Here is a 25,105-nt window from a genome sequence, read left to right as displayed (position 1 = left end):
GCTTTGAATGAGCACGCATGGAAGAGATGCCAGGAAATAATAATGAAAGATGTTAAGACTGAGTAGATGTGAACAAAATAAACCAAGTGATACAGAGCAACACAGGCATAAGGGTTGCCCTCAAGGATTTGGAAATAGACCAATCCTCTATATCTTATTCAATCCCCTTGGAATAAATTTACAAATCAATTGGGACTATCACTATTTAGATTTCTAAATTGTTGCTCAACAACTTAAAATGAAAGGAAACTGTGAAAATACTGTGGAGTCCCCTAAAACCGAACACTGTAAATCCGAAAAAAAGTAGTCAACAGAACAAAAATAGAATTCCCCGATTCTTTTCTTCCCTTTTTGATCAGTGTCTTCAAACTGAAAACACGTAAAAACAAAAAAAACCCCGAAAAAACCCCCGCCACGAACCACATTCTAGAGGAAATACAATAGTATTTTACAATTTTGTCTTTTCGTTTTCTATAAACTGACATTATAGGTTTAGATTCTAATCATAGCCATTCAAAAACATTTCACAAACAATGGAGAAATGGGATGAATAAACAGAATGAGCAAAGATGAACAATAGAAAAAAAAGCTTCACTTTTAAACACAGTCGTCCGAAGAGCTTATTTCTACTTCAGTGGGCTGGCTAGTTCTGTTCCCTCTTCCTATAAACACTTATGAGTAGCGCTGTACAGTTGTCATGAATTAACTTTTCTATTTTCAGTTAGAGTTTTACAGCACTTGAAACACAAATATAATACATGTAAGTCATATCAGTGCCGAAGACTAGAAGTGTTACTATTACTAGGGGGTAACATACAGAGAACAGAATAGGATGAGATAAGGACATTAGATGTTTGATAGGAAAGGCACACCCGAGCACCCACCAACCACCCACTCGAAGCAAAAGCTCTGTAGTTTGTAACCATGTTGAACAATGGTAGCGATTTCACCAACTGTAATATGTTTTACTTTATTGGCACGGTACAATTTATATGAGAAGTGAAGCATCCCCCCTATCTGATATGGACAACCTTGTTTTAGTAAGCATTTTACGGCACTTGCAACACAATTAGGTCATATAAGTGTTGAAGATTAGAGGTGTTACAAGAAAGCAACAAACACAAAAAAGAAGGAGAGATAAGGAGAGAACCACATCGGAGCAAAACCAACCACCAACAGGGTCAACCTGGAATGAATGGGATAAAACAGGTCTGCACTAAAGGTTCTTGACCTTTGGCAAACCAGTGTAGATGTGGGAAATTAACCCCAAAATACTAGTATAAATGAACCAGTGCCAGAATATTGTTCTCTCTCTCCCTTCCCCCCCAAAAAAACCCCCCCAACAAAAAACAAAAAACTAAACTAAAAAAACAACAACAGCTCCATCCCCGCCCCCATAAAAAAATCCTCCCAAAACCCAAACAAACCCAAACAACAAACAACCCACCTCACCTCCTAAACAAAAACATACAACTGCATTCAATACACAACACGTATTTAAGACACTGGGATCAGACACATATATGTGGGTAAAAAAAAAAGATTGCAGGACAACAGATTTACTTAACAAGAAAAACGAACGCACATCATCTGAGGGTATCAATTTTTTCTTTAAAAAAAAAGCCAAAACCCCAAATAATTATTTAGTGTTGGCCAAATGTTCCTTCATAGATGGGGCAACAGTTGCCCTTCTGGTACAACTTCTACTGGATGTGGTTAATTCGACTTTGACCTTTAAAATCAAACATATTTGCTCTTCAAGGTCGAGTGTCAATTCAGTTATATTGTGCCAAATTAGTAGCTTTTGCTGAGTTAGGTCTTGATCCTGATATCTCTTGACGATGGCCAGGTCAGTCTTCTACGTCCTTTTTTTTTCTTTTCACAAAGTAAAAGTTAATACACAGTCATTTAAATTATATATGAGTAGACTTACTCTGCAGTCACACACATAAAAAAAAAATTGCAGATCTTTCCAAGTCTTTCATTCATTAAAATCACTTAGACTATACTGCAAAAAAATTATGAACCTATTGAAAACCACAGAAAATTTTAGATTACATAAAAAAAAAATAACACATAATGCGCGAGACAAAATCCCTCTCGCCTTTTAAGTCAGCTGGGCTGCAGATGTAGGCTGATGTGCGGCTGGACATCAGCAGTAGAATGTAAGTGTTGTACGATGACATAGAATGAACGAGCAATGTATAAAATTTTAAAAAGACAATGGAAGACACTAGGAAGGCACCAGGAAAGACACCGTATGTAGAAAGAGTTGATGAGCAGCAAACAACACTTGCCACAACAGTCTGTCTGACAACGGAATAATAAGTACTTGTATTAAACCTATAATGCAGGGAAGGCAACTTGTTGACAAAAAAAAAAATATCCACCGATGATCAGATGTGACTATACATGTGCAGTTAACTTTATTTGCATTTCCTTCTTTTCTTTTTTCTTTTGCTCTTTCCATGTACTGGGCAAAGTGCTCTGCTTTTGAACGTACACAAACAGGGATTTTTACCTAGAATGGAACTGATGAAATATTTGTATACCGGGTACTGGGAAAGCACTGAGTTGAAGAATTGGAGAAAGAAAAACATGCTGACAAGACAGCAGCCATCCAGTCCCTTAGTAAGAGTTTTACGGCACTTGCAACACAATAAGGTCTTAGAAGTGCTGAAGATTAGAGGTGTTACAAGAGAGTAACAAACACAAAAAGGGAAGAGAGATAAGGACAATAGATTTTTTATAGGAAAGAAGGAACAAACCACACCAGAACACCCGCACACCACCCACACACCACCTGCAACAGCCATTTAGAGCATGGAGAAAACAGATAGGCAGACAGAAATAACAGAGAGAAAGAAGAGAACCAGGGCCTTTCAGAGATGCCCTCCAACTACCTATGGATGGCAAAACAAATGGAGACCTGGGAGCAAATGCTTTTCCTGGGCTTACGACGAATATAATAATTTGATTGAGTTCTTGAAATAATTCTGTGCTGATTTTGGCTTTGTGCAACTTTACAAAGCCTAATTTTTGCACGACAAGACAAGATTTCAACAAAGCATAAGCGTGTGATACTGTGCTACAGATTATTATAGTAGCAGCTTTTTATATTAAATTATATAGACTGTTGTTGATTGGTATACACATTTAATATGTAGGCTTATTTCAATTTATATTACTAAAGCAAAGCACATAAGATTTGATCAACGCAAGTCTTAAGGAGGAAAGGATGAGGTTAAGCACATAGCTTTGGAGAGAACCAATACTTTTGCTTCTTGGGGTTAAAAAAAAAGTGACTGAAAGCCTTAACTTTAAGAAATTGCGGTTGCAATAAAATAAATAAAGGATGTCCTCAACATGCTGCGATAATGGCCCGAGTCATTTATCACATTGTTGAAAAGATCCCAAAACTTCCAGATTTCATGTGTTTTCTTAATTCAGTCCATAATGGTGTTCTTTGTTAAAACTTGGAAATTTGTTGATGCATTTGCACAATTTTGTAACGTGGTGGTAAGCCATTGTTAGTCAAGGTGGGCCAATTGTTTTTTAAAACTTAAATAGGACTAATCCCATCACTGCAGCATGCTGAAGATTTTTTTTTTTTTTTATGGGTGTACACTTTGAATTTAAAGAGAGTAACAGGGAAAGGGGGGGGGGGGTTGGAAAGGAATGTATAATCACACGCCAAAAATGTAATCCAGCATCAACTTTGCTCCACATCTGTTTTAAATGGCTGTAAATTGTAAACCAAAATGTCTCTTTATGAAAACATTTTTTGACATAGTTCATGTTGCTGGTAAAGTTGTTTTTTTGTGTGGAAGGAAAACAAAAAAGACTTCAATGTTATCATTAAGGCTGATGAACACACATAATTTATTTACCTAGAAATCTCAATGACCCACTTTCCTGATGCTTTGACTATGAAAATCATGTTTGGACGTTTTTGTCTATAAAAGACAGACTGAGATGGAATAAGGCACAGATCAGGGTGAGAAATTATAGGCAAGGGAGACAAAAAGGCAGTATGGGTTAAGGTTTGTTATCTCTGACGGGAAGAGCTATTGACAAGACAGTTACAAGGACAGAGAGAGTACAAAGAAGGCCAGGTTTCAAATCATTTAGTTAACTACTGTCATTTGTTAAAAGGAACTGGGTAGCTTATTTAGGTCAAGGAAGTCAAGGAAAGGAAAGGGACAGGGTAATTACTGTTAGTTGATGGATTATCCCTACAAACTAATCCATTTTTTACACAGAAATAAGCCCCCATGACCAACATGTACAAGATTTCATTCTATTCGCATTATTTTCCTACTGAGTACGAGGTGCTTTTTGCGCTTCATGCTGTTAGATGTGAGCATCCACCCACTGCCCAGGACGCTATTTCCCCAGGGTTATTCAGGTGAGTGATGTTAAAGAGCATTTTTGATACCCTGAAAACTGGAGAGAAGTGCAACATATCTTGACTTGGGAAAAAAAAGATGGACCCCATACTGAAGTAATGAAACACAAATAAAAAATTGAAAAAAGGTAAAAGAAAGAAATAAGTTACTTATTAAATTGAAATATAGACAAATGGTATAAGAGAAAACCCCCCCCACACAAAAAGCAAAAAAACAACCTTTAAATATGAGAACAATAAATTGTATTTCAGGCCCCCAAAAATCCCAGCTCCTTTAGAAATACGACTATTGCATTAAAAAAGTATAAAAATGAGAAAATATTCCAGTCCAAAAAAAAAAAAGAAAAGAAAATTATTATCTGCTCTCCGTTTCAGTGTTCTGCACGATGCTCTTAAGTGGGGGACAAGAACAACATACATCATGCACATGAAGAGAGAATGCACTTGACATTTCCATGTAAGATGCACTCTCAAAACATAAAAAAAGGAGATAAGCGGCTAGAGTCAGGCAAAGCGATGAGCAATGAGGCAACGGCCATGGGTGAACTGGTACATGGTATGAAATGAAGTGACAGCTGTGAAATAATTATTTCTTTAGCTAAATCTCCCGCATTCCATACAAGGGGCATACCCTGCCGCCTGAGAGACAGTGAAGGGATAGAACCAACAAAAAATGAACAAAAAATTAGGGAAAAACTTTTGTCGATCCCCCCGTTAACAAGTGAGGGGTGCGACATTGATTTACTTGTCTCTATCCTGTGAGCTCGATGGTAGAAAAGGACTTGCGATTCTCATTAGAAACTGTGGACCAAAAGCATCATGGGAATGAGGTGAAATGTCGGAAGGACAATGGTGAAGATGTGCTCAAGACAAACTGACTTCAAAATAAATACATATATAAAAGAAATGAAATTAAAACTGAAGATAAATTGACTGAAAAGAGAAACAAAAATTAAATTAAAAAATGGAAACGCCTACAAACTAAAAGTGATAAATATATGGTACAGAAACTTTAGCATGAAAGAAATTAGGATAAAATTTAGAAATACAGTATGCTTGACAATTAATAGATCATAGCACAGTTATTGGATGTGGTAACATAAGGCCTGTTTATCTTTTCAAGAAGTCAAAAAGTTATTAGAAACTAAGAATATAAGAGTGATGATGGTCTAATGCATCAAGACTGAATCCACCACATTGTCCAGGAAGGACATTCTTTGATGCATTACAGAAACTGTTAGACATAATGTGAACTCATGTCAGTTGTAAAAATAGCACAAAGGTCTACTAGCAATGAAAATGTTGATTATATCTACATTAGACAGGTATTGAAAAAAAATAAATTTTACTATAGAAAACAAAACTGTTGCAGTAATCTTGGGCTATGTATGGTACCAAAAAATGATTCAATCTTCACATAACAGATCTAATCAACATCAAAGGCAGGTTGAAGGATGCATCTTTTGTCAAAATCTCCAAAAAGTCTTAAGTACTCGGATTAAACAAAAAGTAAAATAGTACAGGGAAGTCAGGATCAGTCAAAGTCTGATAGAATCTTGAGTCTTTTAAATTACTTTTAATTTATCGTTTCACTAAAACTGTTTGTGTAGACCTTTAGCATACTCATATGGTATGAACTTAGAAAAGAACGTTCTGGAAACCGACTCTTGTTTTCATAGGATACGTCTTAACAGAGAGAAAAAAACAACCAATAATTAGAATGAAATGTTAGTTTGTCACACAAAAAAGCAGTACATATTTGTCTGCTAATGCTCCCCATTACACAAATTCAGTGGTGAAGTCTTTTTCACATTGCCGCAGTGCACGGCAAAAACACATATTGTTTTGTGTGCAGCAGGAATACAAGATTTTCCAAAATACATTTTGAACAATTAAATGAGACAAAATCAAAAGGAGGAAAGGGTAAGCCTTTTACACAGGACAGTAAGCTTGAGCCAATAAAAAAAACAACCCATAATGAAACAGCAAAACATAATCAAACTGAGAGTTGTTTGATAATGCCCACTAAGGATTTTCGTTGTGCTCATGATAACAAAAGCTAAAAGATGTGCTATCACTGAGAGACACAAACATTAGAAACTTGATTATTTCGCCTCTTTACAAACAATTACTTTAAAAGTGGGAATTTTTTTTGCATCTTGAAATTCAATAGATTAATATATATCATATAATAAATAACAGAATAAATGAATATATATAATATAGGTAGATACAGACACGTTCCATGCTTACTGTACTTCCACTGTTTCATATAATCAACAACATAGTATGAAGAAATATCAATTAATTTTTACGAGTGTGTGTTGACAAATACAACATTATTCTAACCATAAACAGACGATATTTGTATAAAAGCTGAAATATTCAACAAACATATCTCAGTGTCTATCCCACCAAGAGAAAAAAGGAATCTATTTCTTCTCTTTCAATTACAAAAGCATTGCCTTTATTTGGAAAAGAAGGCAGGTGGCGGCACTTACCTACTGCGAGAGAGAAAAAAAAAGAGAAAGAAACAAGGCTATTGGCACTTACTTACAGATACAAGGCACACACTATAAAATATGAGTTTGGCACATCTACTTTATCTTTCTCGCGTTTACCTGTCGGGCGATTGCATACGGTGATCGGGACCTACGGACAGTGGTGGGAAGACCTGGACGGTGAGGGGTCGATGACCTTGAGGCTGCTAAACTGCCGAACCCAGATGACCTCTCCTCGCTCAGATCAAAACTGCTCGGCTGATGAACACACAAATGTAAACAAACAGGCGATTTAATGACATAATAATTATTTTTTATTATATCTGCTTTTGTTATGACTTTGCAATAGTGACATATAAATGAAAGTGGGCAAAAATAAACTAAAGCCCTTGCATTTTCTTCTACTTGACCCAGTGTGCAACATCTGGAATTGCCATGGGGATCACAGTAGGGTAGCAGGTATATATATCTCTCAGGGATAGGAAACACCAAGTGGTGATCTTCATGATACGTAAAGACAAAAAAAATACACAAAATCACAAACATAGACAATCTACACACCACTGCTGATCGCCACTGTGCAGCACCTTGTTTTTGAACTAGGGTTGTCATGTCTTGCTCAAATGCTGAAACTAAGAGAGAAGCCCGCAAACTGTGCACATCCACACATATACAGGTGGAAGTGGAGTTTTGAATGCTCAAAATGTGGCAAACTTTTCTCTGCAAGAATTGGTCCACAGCAGAAGCCACAAGTCATCTTAACCTTTAGTCCTTCAAATTCTTCTATTTCACTGAGAAATATTCTCCTCTGTGGATATATTGGTCATCGTTGTGACATTGACAGATGAGCTATTGAATCCTGCCTTGTTCAAGAACACCCATCACCTGAACGCTTCATCACCCACACATGCTTGACAGTACTATGAGCCTAAGCTCAGTAGTCAGTAGCCACTCAGCCACCAGAGCTCACAAATACATTACTATTAACGTATACACTCCACTATAATACAAGCAGTTTTTCCAAAAAAAGGAGCACAAAAATACTCCCCCCCCCCATCGTTTTGTTTGTGTGACACACAACCAGGATCCAGCCCAACTAAGGGGAAGTAATGCCATGTACTTTTTCATCTGATTTATTTACAAATCTGGATTTTACAACACATCATGACGTCTTGTTTGGATTACCTGCCACCCCATTCTCACAGATTAAATCAATCTCTATGCAACAACCAACACTTCTTAAAAGTCAGACATATATTTGATGCCACACTAGTACTGGATTTCCAGCATGTTGAATCCCCTACATCAAATCAGAAATTCAGCTTATGCTATACATAGAACTTACATAAAACTTACAAAAGTGGGCCAATTTATTTTGGAGACAAAGTATACCCCTGATATTATACCCAAGGTCGTGTTATAGACGAGTACATACAGTGTATTATTCATGTACACAAACTTTATACATACTGTGTTTCCTCGCTTGGGTGTGATATGCAGACGAGTCTCGAGACTAGACAAATAACCAGATGTCAGATGCAGCAAATCGCCGAGACGGTTGTTGATGATGAGGGCGCTATCACGAGCAGTTGACATCTCGGGCGAGTCGGTGCTGGCCAGCAGTTGGTCTGCGGTTTCTTTGAGGGCGTAGACTTTGGTTTGTTTGTGAAGCAGTTCCCCGTTCAGATCCTTGTTTTGTAAAGACGTAGAGAGAAAAAGAGGGAAGATATAAACTACAAGCTGAATGAGGTGACTTATTACAATTTTAAGTGGTATAGGAGAGGGGGCAAAAGAGAACAATTGAAAGAGGGAAAGATAAAAAAAAGAAGTAAGGAAGGAGGGGGAGAGAGAGAGAGAGAGAGAGCGAGTGAGACAGACAGACCGACAGACAGACAGACAGACCGACCGACCGACAGACAGACAGACAGACAGACAGACAAACAGACAGACAGACAGACAGACAGACAGACAGACAGACAGACAGACAGACAGAAAGAAAGACAGACAAACAGACAGAAGCAAGAGATCACCTGGAGAACAAGAAGTGACTTCTACCTTACCCTGAAAAATAAAATCTCACTATGAAAAGGAAGCCAAATATACGATCTAGCACGCATACAACGAACAGATTTTTTTCCAATGCGTTATATTCTTTGTATTTAAAACATGTGCCCAGCCAAATTCGTACATAGTGAAAAGGTTTTTGCCTCGCTGCCAATTTCACTATGTGCGTGGTTGACTGTGTAATCAAAGCCATTAACACAAAGAATATTGTGTCCTGAACTTACCATGAGTATGGCATACTTGGCCCAGAGAGCAGACTCCTCTGCGTTGGGAGGAATGGCCTCGCACTGCCGGACTTTGGCCTCGATTCCTTCGAGCCACAACTGATAGTCATGGATGGTGTGGTGGAACTCTTGGCACTGTATCAGCGATCGCTGAACACAAAATAGAGAAAGTGTGAGAATGGACAAGGCTTCAGTTCATTTCCATACAGTGACGCATAGAACTTACAAGGGGATAAAGTTGTTGAGTAATTGATAGATTTATTAAACCAATTCATATTCTTGGGACTCACAAATTCTTGTTCTTTCAGCGGAATTCAACTCTGTTTCCTAGTTTATTGTTTACAAATTATTTACACACTCTGAAAAGGAAGATTAACTGTTAGATTTACTCAAAGCATTAGCAACTTGTGTTTTATCTTCAGCCAGTGCGACAAACTCAAACTATAAATCACCATGATAACTTTAACTAGTGCGATTACTGGTACTGAGTATGCAGATAACAGTTCTACTGGCTGCCTTTGCCTTGTTGGAAGATCAAACGTCTTACCTGTAGATCTCTCTGGATATCTGTGGCTCTGGTGAGAACAAGTTCCCACCGTTGGTTCATCTCATTCAGTTTTGCCTTCAGCTGTCTTGTTTCTGCCGTTTTCATACTGAGGTAGTTACGACTGAGCAAATTGATCGATGTTACTGTGCTCTTCTTGGACTCTAACTGGACCAGGAAGTCCTGGGGAAAAGGAAGTTATGATGTCACTTATATTTTCGTTCTCTGTGTCTTCATTCAAAGCTTATTTAGCGTGATTTGGTAAAAGACTGTGTTATATTGTATCTCTACCGAGTTAAAATATGATACTCACTTTGCACTGTCTGACAAGTCGCTGTCTCAGAATTACAAAGTTCTGTCTGCTCAGTAGGCCTACCTAGCTTTGAGAAATTTGATGTAAAAGATTTTGAGTTTCACATCATGTCAAGCTTTTTCGCATGCAGTTCTTAAAAAGCATGCAGTTCTTTGAATATCTTGATAATGACTCTGTATAATCTTATGATTTTTATAAAGAAGATTGAACATTTGGTTTCTGACCTCATTGTCCTAGTAACTCAAAACGGCCAAATATGTCAGAGAGTGCTTTGTAATTTGAGGTAACGAAGTCTCTAACCATACTCACTTCACACTGTCTGACAATTGCACCTAATCAAAATATCATCTCTAACCATACTCACTTTGTACTGTCTGACAATTGTACCTAATCAAAATATCATCTCTAACCATACTCACTTTATACTGTCTGACAATTGTCTCTAACCATACTCACTTCACACTCTCTGACAATTGTCTCTGACCATACTCACTGCACACTGTCTGACAATTGTACCTAGTCAAAATATCATCTCTAACCGTACTCACTTCACACTGTCTGACAATTGTACCTAGTCAAAATATCATCTCTAACCATACTCACTTCACACTGTCTGACAATTGTACCTAGTCAAAATATCATCTCTAACCATACTCACTTTATACTGTCTGACAATTGTCTCTAACCATACTCACTTTATACTGTCTGACAATTGTCTCTAACCATACTCACTTTATACTGTCGGACAATTGTCTCTAACCATACTCACTTTGTACTGTCTGACAACAGTCTCTAACCATACTCTCTTCACACTGTCTGACAATTGTCTCTAACCATACTCACTGCACACTGTCTGACAATTGTACCTAGTCAAAATATCATCTCTAACCATACTCACTTCACACTGTCTGACAATTGTCTCTAACCATACTCACTTCACACTGTCTGACAATTGTCTCTAACCATACTCACTTCACACTGTCTGACAATTGTCTCTAACCATACTCACTTCACACTGTCTGACAATTGTCTCTGACCATACTCACTTCACACTGTCTGACAACTGTCTCTAACCATACTTACTTCACACTGTCTGACAATTGTACCTAGTCAAAATATCACCTCTAACCATACTCACTTCACACTGTCGGACAATTGTCTCTAACCATACTCACTTCACACTGTCTGACAATTGTCTCTAACCATGCTCACTTCACACTGTCTGACAATTGTCTCTCACCATACTCACTTCACACTGTCTGACAATTGTTTCTCAAAATACTCACTTCACACTGTCTGACAATTGTCTCTCACCATACTCACTTCACACTGACTGACAACTGTCTCTAATCATACTCACTTTGTACTGCCTGACAACTCTGTCCAGCTGGCTGATGTCCGACGGGAGCGTGCGGTGGGTGGCCTGCAAAGCCTCCGCCTCGTCCAGCCAGGCCAGCATATTGTCCAGCTCGCCGGCAAACTGGACCAGGTCATGTCTCTCCTGGGATACCTTCAAGTCCTGGTCTAGGGCTCGCCTCTGTAGGTGTTCCCACCTCTGTATCACCACTGCACAAAATATAATGTATAATGATTAATTATAGTTATTAAGTTAATCAATTCCCTTTTCACAGTCAGATACACCCAAGGTGCTATGGGAAAATCAAACAGTTGTGAAAATAGCAATATGAACAATCAGATATTCAATATCTCTTGAGTAAATGGGAGTTTGCTGACTTGAAATATGTTAATTAGAAGCTAAGATATAAGCATATTAAGCCAGTCATCTCCCTGGTACTCAGTTGCGAGAAATCCGGGTTTGAAGTCAGAACATTCCATTTTCACCAACATGTTAAGAAATCGTTTAAAAACACATTTCTAGTTGTTTTTCAAGTATTTTTTTTTCAGAACACTTAAATAAGATGTTGGAGTATTTCATTATGCAAGTAACTCATTTTCCATTCTAAACAAATATTTTCATTCCGTTTGGTAATATCTTAGCTCCAGGACTAGTGAGATCCGACTGATTTTCTTCTGGCTCCTCACATTTGACTACTTTAAACAAATGCACCTATTCTTTCTAACATGGTCCCTTTCTTGGGAGGTTGAATCTTTTTTTTTTTTTTGGTTGATTGTTGTCTCCAGAGACTCTTGATAATCATCAGTCGTTGCATTAGCCTAACAGTTCACTTACAAGATATATGTATCTTTCTAGTAAGAAGCTCCTTTAACACTCTTAAAATATTTTCATCTAAAAATTTACGTAGTAAGTAAAATTTAATACATATTTACAAATTAAGATGACTTCTCGCTATCAATTTGAAGATTTGTAGGTTATTCATATTTTCATGGGTGACAATTCTTCTAAAGAGGAATAGTATGAAATCAGAACAGTTGGGAGTTAAAAAGGAGTTAAAGAAATCCAATCAAAGTACTAGAAAAAAGGTAAATAAGAACATAAAACAACACTAGACAAAGATTAGATGCATAATAATAATAAATAGCATTTGTATAGCTCATACCCACGCTCAACAGCAAGCTTTACACTATATTATTACCTCAGCAGACCATAGAACACTCAGAGACATTCCCAGCTCCCCAGGAAACATACAATGCAAGCAGCTGATTAAGCGCTCAAACACTATCAAACTGACAAGATCTTTCGCTGTCTATAGCTGGGTACTCATTCCCACCTGGGTGGAGTGAGGAATTTGTGCAAAGTGCCTTTCCCAAGGACACAAAGTTGGGCCCTGACAGGATTGGAACCCACGACTTAGGGTTGCGATTCAGGGAGCCTGACCACTTAAGGAGCAAAAAACCCCCAAAAAACCAGATGAAAAGCTTACATCTGACTTCTGCATCAGCGCTGGCAATGACATCCACCCTGGTCTCTGTCTTGAGCAGGCGGTCCAGTCTCCGCACATTGTCCACCGCCACCTCACACTCCACCATCAGCTGCATCTGTAGTAGCAGGAGAAAAGCGGGGGAGAGGATATTAATGTTATGACAAATGGTGGTTCTCCCTAATACAACTCAACATCTGTTCTGCATCAGTGGCAAGATCTTTGACCATAGCTTAACAAATGGCAGTTACCCTAACTATAACTCTTACCCTAACTATAACTCTTACCCTAACTATAACTCTTACCCTAACTATAACTCTTACCCTAACTATAACTCTTACCCTAACTATAACTCACCATATTTATGTTCTGTCTGATCATACCACAACAAAACGACAATTTCCCCTCACTACAACTCACCATGTGTTCAGCATCAGAGCCCTGGGACCTCATGGTTGCCTCCAGCCTGGCCAGTTTGACGTTGCAGTCGTCCAGTGACTCCACCAGCTGTTCCATGAGGACATCAATCTTTGCCGAGCGCTCGAGATCCCCAAGGTCATGTCGCGGAGACTCTGTCAACGAGCACAAACAAATGTTTGTCAGTTGAGATACTGAAAAGCGCATCAGCACATTGATTATTGTTCTGCTTAGTTTAATAAGGGTTTTACAGCATTTGCAACACAATAAGGTCATATAGGTGCCAAATACTGAAGGTGTTGCCAGATAAGGACGATAGATGTTTGATAGTTAAAGAAGGAGCAAACCACACCAGAGCACCCACCAACCATCCACACTGTTGTTCAACAAGGCAATGAAGCAAGAAAGACAAACAAAAGATACTACTGCAGTACAATGGTCCAAGCACTGTCCTTCCACTGCTGGATGCAAATAATAAGAATAAATAATAAAAGAAAAAATAGCATTTTGCATAGCACATATCCCCACTCAACAGTAAGCTCTATGCGTTTTGCAATCCATACCTTGTTGTGCCCAGTAATTTCTAAAAGTTTGTTTTGACAAAAACAATAAGTGCCATCTTTCTCAGAGTGTCATGGAAACTATTAAATTGGAACATGATGAAAAACAATCCGAGCAGAGACCAAAAAGGAGAAAGTGTCCGAGTCTGGGTAAAGAGAAACACATTGACACAATAATAATTATGGTCATTTAGTGCTGGGAAAAAGTAAGAGTGACAGAAAGAAACAACAGAGAGAAAGAAAAGAAGTAGGACCTATATATGGCACCCTCCAACCTCGCCAAGTGTAAGGAATGTTTCAATTAATTCAAGCCAAGAGGGAGGTCTGTCCTAAAGAACTGAGCCACAATGTTCCTAATGCTAGTCACCTCTTCCATCCATGATGTCTAAGGCGACTTTAGATGGGGATGATGATCGTCTTGGACTCATCCTTGCTGACGAACCAGAACCGCTCCCTGGCAACCTTGACCTTCTGGGGGATGGCGATCGTGACCTTCTGGACGGTGACCCTGGCCTGCCAATCGGGGAGCTTGTGCGTAGTGCTGGGGGGATGGTCACGCGACTTGGTGATGCGTCCGTTCTTTTCCTCATAGGTGGTGATTCAGGAGGGGACGTCTTGAGGTATTCCTCCACCTGACTCAGTGTGGCGGTCGCTTCTGCTTCTCTCAACTCTCGGAGACGATCCACACTCGAGGGAAGGTCCTCCACCTAGGTTGTTTTTAAAAAATAGTTTTAGTAAGAGTTTTACGGAACTTGCAACACAATAAGGTCATATAAGTGCCAGAGATTAGAGGTGTTACAAGAGAGTAACAAACACAAAAAAGGAGGAGAGATCAGGACGATAGATGTTTGATAGGAAAAAGGAGCAAACGACACTATAGCACCCGCCAACCATCCACTCCACCTAGATGTAAAGAAAAAGATTATTAAAATTTGAGAAAAAAATATGGGTGGGGGTTATCACTGATGACCTCTTCCTAAAACTGACATGAGATGATAAGTCAAAGAGACACAAAGTACCATGCCTCCTTAGGCTATAAACTGAATCCTCTTTAAAATTCTTTCTGATGAAACATCTACACCATTTATACTAGATAATCAATATATTTGTCAGGAGGTGATGGAATCAAGTGCTCGTCAATTTTTAGGCCTATGGGAATATTGGTATTATCTTAAAGCCTGTTCATTCGCCTTCCTTTTGATGAACAAAAATATTGATCTATGTTGAATAGAAGTCGAGATATTTGCGATTTAAGGAGGTCATGGACGCCTGGTTTGAAAGGTAAAATTATTGAGAAAATGACTACCAAAGTTTGGTAACTTCCATAGCATAATAGTGCTTGGAAATAAAAAATTTACATTTTTTGTGCCTTTCATCAATGTTTTACAGAAAAATACACACAGAAATGTGTTTTTAATTAGACATAAAAGGTGTTGAGCCAAAAAAAAAGAAAATTATAAAAAAATTGTCCATTGGCCAATAAGATGCTGATTTCTTTGATTTCATAATTTTGATGAGCGCCTGATTTCACCACGATGCCTCACATATTATCATAATTTCCTGAAAGAAATTTGGGTGGGGGTATCTCTGATCACTTCTTCTTAAAAGTGACACGACAAGTCAAAGAGCAACAAAGTACCATGCCTCCTTATGATATAAACTGAATCCTCTTCAAAGTTCTTTATGATGAAACATGACCTCATCTATACCATCTATACCATATCTTAATAATCAGTATATTTCTTCTCTCACAAAGATGAAATATAGTGAATCTACCAATGAAATATGTAATTAAAAGAAAAAAAGTATGGAGTCTCAATGCTTCTTGCCAAACAATACAAAGATGTATAGACGAATGAAGGAAATAACAGGCTGGCTGAACCAGTGAGTGCACTGCTTTGACCGTAGATCTGACCACCAACCATGACTTCCAAAAAGTAAACAGGATTGTTTTCTGTAAATTTAATTTCCATCACTTTGTCAACAAATGGGGGGACTATAAATAGGTCGCTTAATTTAAGGAAAGGTTATGAATTGTTTACAAAGTTCTTTTTTGACCTTTGTAATGATGTGAGAGCAAACAATACTCTTGAAAACAGACTGAATCATGTCTCTGATAGTTCCTCCTATAGTTCTGATTTTGTGCAGGCCAAAAGATGCACATCGTCAGCCAGCTGTAATTCTACTCTAAGCCCAACATTTTGAACATTAAAAAAACTGCAGTTTCTTAATCTGTGGTATTGGTTGCATGTGCTCAAGAACAATTTTGTCGAAATTCAAATTCTAAATGTATAAAAAAAGGAGGAAAAAAATACCTAATGTTGGTATAATAATTAAAAGAAGGTAACAGTTTTTTCCCTCTCCTGAAAAACTTTGCTTTCTGGGCTTAGTTAATTTGAACAGCTAGCCTTCAATATGTTCATCACAACTCGAAATTAAAAACAAAAAAGAAATATAACGATATGAGTGGCTGGCGACATACTTGGGCGACCATCATCCTCTCAATGTACAGTTGTGTAGTGACGACGCGCTGCAACACGCGTTTAGAGTACACGCGGAACTCATCCAGCTCTCTCTGAACACGTAAGGCTTCTTGACTGTCTCCCTTCTGCATCAGATACACAGCCGCCTGGTCCAAGTACTCCATCCTGTGTCTCTTGGTGTGCACTTCATCCTCAATGCGCTGTGGATTGGATTGAAGATGAAATTTGGGATGCAAGCTTTTTTTTTTTTTTCGAATCAAGAATTCATACCATTGCCAGACACTACTACAGCTCTTTTTGATTGATAAGTATAAATGTTAGTTTTTCTTTGATGTAGTCTTATAGCTGAAGAATATCAAAACTAACCACCTACACATGAAGAGACTAGCCTCAGCTTCCCCAAATTCACATGAAACTGCACATCGTCCTTGAGACTGAATGATGATGAGAATGTGACCTACTTTAGACTCTTTTACATAGTGATAATGGATGTAAGTGTTGAGCTAATGACCAGAGATGATGTCGGTTTGAAATGCAATTTGAAAAGCTAATCTTGGGAGTATGATATGTATTTTGCAAAGATGGAAATAAAGAAAATACAAAATACAAAGTCATTTTTCCACCCTACATTGTTCTGGCTAATTGTGATATATAAATTTTGTACCTTTAAAGTTTTGACTTACAATATGCTCTCGGTGAAAAAGCTGAGGGTAAATTATTTATAGTAGAGGTACAGATTACATTTTTGAAATGGTTATTTAGATGCACCAAAAAACCCCCAACCTACATGAGGAATCCAATAGAAAAATAATCGACTTATCACACTTTAACAACTCACCCTGATTTCATTGACCTTTGTTTCCAGATCAATGCTGGTCAGTTCTTGAAGATTTGCGAGCTGGGCGTCCACCTCAGTCAGCCACGTCATGAGAGACATGCGTGTTGCGTCAAAGTCTTGTCGGATGCTGGAGGAATGGCGCAGCGTCTTCATGATCTGAAATTGGAAGGCAAGGTATTTTTAATTCCATTTTCTTAAGTCATGGAAAACAATTATTTGCATTTCTTTGAGAAAGTAAGACAAAACCCCTTTATGTGGTTTCTTTTTTATGCCTCTATTGGCACAATTTAGAACTGATCCTGGGCTGAGAAAAAAAATAGATTAAACTGATTACATTAGAGGGCCTGTTTCATTATGAACACCATCTCTACAATCCATTATCAATAAACAAAAAAGTTTTAACAATCAAAGATGTAGGGTGCATGAAAATATCTTTCACAAGAATGATAATGAAAATGTTGAATAACTACTGTTTTGATGGGATGAAAGACAACATACGACTTTAATCACAAAGACAATATTTGAAACCCTTATCTTACCTCGGTGACACGAAGCTGCAGAGCATCCCACCGATTGTTCAGGTCGGTCATCGTGACCTTGAGCGAACCATCTGTGTCAGTTCGACCTTCTTTAGCGAGTTGTCTGTACTGTCGGTTGATGAGTTCAAGATCACCCAAATGGTCATGGACCTTCTTCTGGAGGTTCTGAAAAATAGCAAGTGCAAAAATTCTCAATAATATTCCTTACTAACCTTCCTTCACTATCAGATTTGAGGATACTTAGCTTTATGAAAGATGCAGCTTTTGAGTCCACAGTTTTTAGACTGCAAGAAGCATCTTCATATGTAGGGTTCCATTACAGATCACAATGTATGCAAAAATCTGGGCATTTTGAAACCTCATTCGCTCTATAAACTTATAAAAAGAATTGTTGTGAACATTTTTTTCTTTCTAAAAATGCAGCGTACCCCTCAAATATTTTGATGGTAAAATTGTGTTTTCTTTATATTTTTGTTTCCGGAGAACAAGTTTTTTTCCCCATTTTTCTCGATTTTGTAGTAAATGGATAAAGTGCATTTTGCCATAGAGGTCTCTATAACTTCATCATCATTAAGAATTCAGGATCAATTCCTTTTGAACCTTTTTTCAAATTCTAACGACTAACAAATGTAATATGAAGTGGAGCACAAGAATGAAAAAAGACCTCCAGAGCAGAATGTTAGCTTGTGTCAAGCATCAGTAATTCATTTGTTTTAATTGATTAAACTACTTAGAGAAAATACAACCATTATAAAAAAGGGAATGATACCATTTAATTACATGCTAAATCACTCACTCTTAACCCGTTGAGCCTTGCTATCCTAAACCTATCAAATCCATTACCTGAACCCCTTCGGGTTAGTAGCTCTATTTACTCCATTCCTATCAAAAATTCATCGCCCTTATTTCTCCTCTTTCTTTGCTTTATATGTTACTTTCTAGTAACACCACTAATCTTAGGCACTCATGTAACCTAATTTCATTGCAATTGCCGAAATACTCTTACTAAAACTAAAGCTAAAAAAAATCTAAGGCAAGCACTTGGTATGCAGAAGGGCAACGCCGAAGGTAGCATATACTCAGGTGTGTGGTAAGATCTGTAGGGTTGGTTTCTGGTGCCATAATCAAGCCAATAGTGGAGTTATGAATGGAATTCTATGTTTTTATTGTTTTAGCAAGAGTTTTACAGCTCTTGCAATGCAATTAAATTATATATATAAGTGCCGAAGATTAGAGGTGTTACTAAAGAGTAAGGAAGAAAGAAAAGAATGAGTGATAAGAACAGTGGACTTTTGATAGGAAAGAATGAGCCAACCACACCAGATCACCCTCTAGCCACCCACATTCTATGGTTCATACCTCATATTTCCTGATCTCCTCTTTGGCAACTCTGATGTTGGGCACCTCTCCCTCATGGTGGCGAACTTCACTCTCCGTCTCTGTCAGCCAGTCAGAGAACTTATGACAATCCTCGCGGAATATCTCCCACATTCGCCAGGTTTCCTCCACCCTAGAAAACCACGTACACAGACTTTGAAACATTCACTAACGAAAATGATCGTTTTTGCCATGAAAAAAAAATTGGTGCATCTAGTCCGATGATCATTCAATTTATTAAAAAATTTTGGCTCTCAAGTCTACCTGTAACTTTTCCTAAGTCTGATGATACACTGTAATGTAATGACTATAAACAAGCAAAAACTGAGACTAAAACACAGAATGTTTGTTTGAGTAGAAAAAGCACATCTGCACAAAAATGGTCATTCAGAATTCGAAAAGAGTAAGACAGTAGCACCCTCCAACCACCTGCAGAATTAACTGAAGATATGAAAATGAGTGCCGGGAACAAAAAGAAGAGCAGAAAAAGGAAGAAGACGCACTCACAAAGACGCCAAGAACAGTTGCGACAACAACAAAATGCAGCACTGACCTTGTGCGTCGCTGGGGGGACAAAGAACAAATATTCCTCCATCTCTTCTCGAGGTTCCGCATGGCGTGTTGTAGGGCATTGAATTCCGTCTCGGTGGGACACGCGTCGGAATCGTGCAGCAGCACCTCACACAGGTTCAGCACGGATGACACACCGGCGCTGTGTCGCTCAATGTCTTCTTGTAGCTCCTGCAAAGCAAAATAGAGAGGAGTTTACATCAATGCATTATAAGAGAGTGAGAAAAAGTAAAAGGCCATCCTAATTATACTTTATTGAGTAAAAAAGCAGCAAAAAACCATGCCTTCTTGGGATATAAACTGAATCATCTTTGAGATTCTTTAAGATGAAAGAACAAAAGTCAATTTTAATTGATTGATATCATTTTAAGATTTCACACTGAATTTTAATAGTCTACCTTATTTCAAAAACTGACATTGTAGTTAGAATATGACTAATTATACAAAACCAGTGTTGCATAAGTCAACAGAAAATGATCAATCTTTTTTTAGAGAGGTTTTAGTTAAATTTTTATATGAGCTTTATAGAACTTGCAACACAAATACATTACACAAGTGCTAAATGTTAGAGGCGTTACTAGTGAGTTACAGTTACATGCAAAGAAAAAAAGGAGGAGAGAAAAGGATGAAAGACGTTTGATAGGAAAGAAGGAGCAAATCACATCAGAGCATCCACCAGCCACCCACACAAGAAAGTTTTGCCACTAAATATTTGGGTCTATAACTACAGCAGATTAACAACAGACATATGCTCAATTGTTTCTAAAGGAAAAAAGGAGGTCGACCAGAGAATAATATTTAAACTCAGTTGTTTATAGTGAAAAAAAGGAAGTCTACCAGAGAATATGTCTGCTCAGCTGTTTGTAAAAAGAAAAAGAGGTCGACCAGAACAAACATTGCTCCTAGCTTACAAGACAACTCTTAGTAGGTAAACAGTTTACCTGTGTGTGGTGCAGCTTGGACTGGATCTCTCGCAGGTTGCTGTCTCGGTACGAGATGACCTCGGTGAGCTCTTCCTCCACTTCCGACAACCAGCGGCTCAGGTTCTTCATGCTGGTGTCCAGTTGTTTCACAGCCAGTACTGTCTCCTGCAGCTTGCGTTGTCTTTTGGAGGACAGAGAAAGGATATCTTAGCAGCGACAGGGTGGATGGTCAATTGTTATTTTAAAAAACTCTCATTTACACAATTTATGGCACATAAGAAAATGATCCACCACCCTCTCTCACTCTGTCTGTCTCTGTCTGTCTCTCTTTCTTGTCTCTCTTTGTCTCTGTCTCTGTCTGTCTCTCCTTATTCTTTCTTTCTCATTTATATTTAGTTTACATAAAAATAAGACAAATGCATACTCTCGCAAATAAAGACCCAAAGTAATGTATATTCACACTTAAAGTAAACCCCCCCCCCATAAAACAAACAAACAAACAACAATCTCAAAATTTAAAAAAAAGATCCCTGCCTGTGACTTTTTTTTCGTTCCAACAACAAAAGAAAGACGTCTGACTGCAGACATTTCAGATCCTAATTTTTATCCCAACTGTTCGTTCACTAAAGAAATAAAATTCTTACCTGAAGTCCATCACAGCAACAAGGTGCTGCCATTTATCCTCTAGTCGTAAGATCTTTTGTTCAATATCTGAGGATCGGACTTCACTACTGATCTTCATCAGCACTTTCCCTTGATCGATGACTTCATTCTTCTCCAGTTCTTTCTCCATCATTTCTTCCTTGTACTCCTGTGACATACCAGACAGAAAAAATAAAGTTTAAAAATATATATTTACATAAATTAAACTCAGCTACAAAAAAGTATTAGTATCTGGTTCTCATAAGCTTCATTAAAATATGGTCCTAAGACATACACAGTATTTTTATTCAAAAGACACTGAGGAAAAAAAACTCACAGGTAAATGTTTTCTCATAGGCTTTTCCCATTTCCGGGTGGTAAAACAAAATGACGACATGGACAAATCCTGTATGACTACTGTACGAAACAGCTTTTTGAGTTTAAAATGACGAAAATCCAAGATCTCAACTTACCGTTTCAAGTTTATTCAGCAAGTCCTCAACATGTAAATCTCGGTTGGATGTGACCCGTATTTCCATATCTTCGATCCAGTCCATTAAAGACCGCATGCGCTCTCCCAGATTTGTCCATCTGAATAAAATAGAGAAATATATAAGTCAGAAAAACTGAAAACGCAAAGTGTGAGTAGAAAGTTATAGTGTGTCTGAACTAAAAATTAATTGTTGCTTCCAGGATTAATCTGTAGTACATTATAGCATATATACATAAACAGCATATTAACCACTTCTTTCTCAAGGTTCACAAAATTGAAAGAATAAGAGGCCTATAATAATATGCCAGGACAACAGCCCTATTTCTCTGCGAGTGGAAAAACAGATGAACTTTTAGTCCTTTAGAATACCACCACATAAATTTGGTAAAAATGAAAACATTCAAAAGAATGATTTTTGTCAGTGATGTAGGCAAAGATAAAACTAAAAGAAAAATGGAATAGATTTCTTCATGAGAATACTTTCCCTATGGACAACTAACAAAGGAAAAATTATTCTCTTTTTGTTTTCCACATTCAAGGAACTTAATTCACAAAAGGGCACATTGGCAAAAAGTAGAATACTAAGAAATGTATTATGTCAACGGGTCTGTTTGTTTTGAAAGATCAAATCACCACAGTGATGCCACACATGAAAATACTTCTTTCCAGCAACAAGGCAAAAACTGCCCTCTTGAGAAAGAAGAACAACTAGAAATTTACACCTCCTCACCTAAACATTGCCTCACTCAGACGTTGCTCTCGAATGAGTGTCTGGTGCCGGAGCTCCTCCCACTGTTTGTTGAGCAGACGGATTCTTTGATGGAGCAGGTTCATGTCCTCAGGCTGCACTGAGCGACCCAGCTGCTTCTCGCGAGCCAACAAGCTCTGACGTTTGTCTTCTGAATTTAGGAATGAAGTGGCAATGTCCTGGAAGGTAAAAAGAAAAGATAATTAAAGACTTTGCAGGGATATTTCCTTAGAATATTTAAATATTATTGTAGTTTTAAAAAAGCAATATAATATGGATTGGCACATAGTCAAAGGAAAAGTAGAGGATAAAAAACCCAGCCAAATGGAAAGTATAATAAAGCACCAAGTTGACTTCATAATATTAAAACGTGAAAATGACAGCAAAAATAGCAGATTCTACCCGATGGAAATTAATTTCACAAGTTGGAAATCAATTTCAAATAGAATAAGAGCTATTGAACAGGTTGAAGGGATACATTCAGTGCCAAGATCATGCCAGCAGCAAAATTCAGTTTAACCTTTTTACTAAAATAATAAATAAAAATCGGGGAGGACTGCCAGACTTTCTTTAGTTTAGCCTTATTCCTGATTTAAAGAGATTGTTCAAATAGCGAAGAAAACAATTGGGGATTCTGTTTTCTTCTAGTTCACTGCTGTTTCCCAATTAAACATGTTTGGTTTAAGTTGATCCCACTGTATTTCTAATCTGTTCCAGGAAAACTGTGGTCATCATTGTTACGTTAAGTGGATGTTAAAATTATCCAGAAAGATGCAAGCTTTATTGTGCAGTTGTGCTGTAAACACATCAACTCTTAAAAACAGAATAAGGAAGGATAAAAAAATGAAGTAGGCAGAAATCAATATCTACCCTGCATTTGTTCATGTCGGCTTGCAATGTGTCGTAAGTGGATGGCAGTGGGGCGTGCAGGAACTGTCTGATCTCCTTCAACCAGTTCAGGATTTCCTCAATGTCTTCCTCTCCATCCTGCCACTGTCGGTGGACACTGTCCAGTCTTGACCGGTGGTCATCCAGGGTTCCAAACACTTTGTACCAGTCACGTTGCAACTGATCCAATGTATTCTGATGAAATGATTAAAAGAAAAAGTTTTGTAAATATTTTTATCAATATTTTATTTGTCAAATCCTTTTCAAATTAAGTAATTTAATCAATTCTAAGGCAAAGTTCTGTCATTGAAACTTTTTAACTAGATTGAGAAGGATAGTTGTAAAAGTGGTGCTTCCGTCAACACAACTTGGCTAATCTAAGAGATAAGACGCTATTATCGTCCAGCCAGCCTTCATGACACCCGACACCCAAGACAGTCACCGGTAATAATAATAATAATAATAATAATAATAATATATAGCATTTGTATAGCGCACATCCCCACTCAACAGCAATCTCTATGCGTTTCACAATCTATACTATTACCCCAGCAGACCTGGGAGCATTCTGAAACAACCTCAACTTCCCGGGAAGCATACAGTGCAAGCTGAAATTTATAGGTGCTGAAACACTAACGACATACTGACAAGATCTTTCGCTGTCTGTGGCCAGCTACCCATTCCCACCTGGGTGAAGTGAGGAAAATTCATGTAATGTGCCTTTACAAATGACCATTTCCGTTATTTTTCTATCGTAATGACACTGTCCAAGATATCCACCTGCCAAAGCAATCACTTTGATTCTTGACAATCAGTGGCCATCTTGGACAAACAGTATTTGAGTTGATATGAGGATACCATGCCCTCAAGGACGCGCAGATGTAAAGAGACATTACCTTGATCTCTGCAGCTGCTCCAGTGTCGGCACGAGGCAGCAAGGCGTTGCCCAGGTCATGAACTTTGCTGAATATGTTCTCCTGCAGCTTGAACTCGTACTGTGTGGTCTGAGAACAAATAAACGAGTACAATGTCAGCAAACTCTGCAAGCATTCTAAGCCCAGAAAGACAATTTTTTTCAGGAGAAGAAAGAGAACTATTTCATTATAAAAACAATTTTACCAACATTCTGTATCTTTTGTTGCCTTTTCAACATTTAGAATCTGAATTTCCACAACATTTTTCTCAAGCACTTGCAATGGATACCATACATGAAGAAACTGCAATTTTTTTAAATTAAAAATTTTGGGCTTAGTACATTGGAACAACTTGCTGCCACGTGTGCTTAAGGTTTATCATTATTACATCAACTTGTGAAGCTCAGGAATCTTCAGATTTTCAGATCTTCAGTTTGAAACTTACTCATCACAAGTAGAATTTCATTATAAGCCTTGTCCTTTTCTTCATTTTCCTGCTAAAAGGCCCCAGTCATATTACTGCAATATAGTTCTTTTAATTTTTCAGAGCTTAGGGTACCGCTACTGATATTTCTGCACATGGATCTAGAAACAAAACAATATTACAGAAAGTTCAGAACATTAGAAAGTTGCTTGGTAAGGGACCATATTTTGTTTAAAGCGAGAGAAACCCTGTGCTTTGCTAAAGGAAACTATAAATCCAATAATCGTTTCAAAAAGCCGAAAACAAAGATTCACATAAATAATAATAATAATATATAACATTTATATAGCGCATTTCCAAAAAAAAGTAGCTCAATGCGCTTTACATTGGAATAC

The 25,105-nt window shown here is 37.8% G+C and overlaps 1 protein-coding gene across 1 annotated transcript in view; it reads right to left on the bottom strand.

Annotated features, from left to right (window-relative positions):
* The window catches only part of LOC101864208 (nesprin-1), a gene marked incomplete in the record, with an annotated part of 244,542 nt that overhangs the window by 4,519 nt on the left and 214,918 nt on the right, over positions 1 to 25,105 (bottom strand). The window contains 20 exon segments of the mRNA XM_005093370.3: positions 5,154 to 5,209; positions 7,030 to 7,167; positions 8,380 to 8,598; positions 9,198 to 9,347; positions 9,745 to 9,924; positions 11,415 to 11,620; positions 12,898 to 13,012; positions 13,315 to 13,466; positions 14,239 to 14,578; positions 16,354 to 16,554; positions 17,193 to 17,348; positions 17,732 to 17,896; positions 19,091 to 19,241; positions 19,662 to 19,849; positions 20,620 to 20,782; positions 21,246 to 21,412; positions 21,717 to 21,834; positions 22,467 to 22,663; positions 23,355 to 23,567; positions 24,269 to 24,376. Of these exon segments, the coding sequence (XP_005093427.3) occupies positions 5,154 to 5,209; positions 7,030 to 7,167; positions 8,380 to 8,598; positions 9,198 to 9,347; positions 9,745 to 9,924; positions 11,415 to 11,620; positions 12,898 to 13,012; positions 13,315 to 13,466; positions 14,239 to 14,578; positions 16,354 to 16,554; positions 17,193 to 17,348; positions 17,732 to 17,896; positions 19,091 to 19,241; positions 19,662 to 19,849; positions 20,620 to 20,782; positions 21,246 to 21,412; positions 21,717 to 21,834; positions 22,467 to 22,663; positions 23,355 to 23,567; positions 24,269 to 24,376 (3,383 nt within the window).

This window comes from Aplysia californica, unplaced genomic scaffold (genome assembly GCF_000002075.1).
Source record: "Aplysia californica isolate F4 #8 unplaced genomic scaffold, AplCal3.0 scaffold00062, whole genome shotgun sequence".
Lineage (NCBI taxonomy): Eukaryota > Metazoa > Mollusca > Gastropoda > Aplysiida > Aplysiidae > Aplysia > Aplysia californica.
This window is presented reverse-complemented; position numbering and strand designations above follow the sequence as displayed.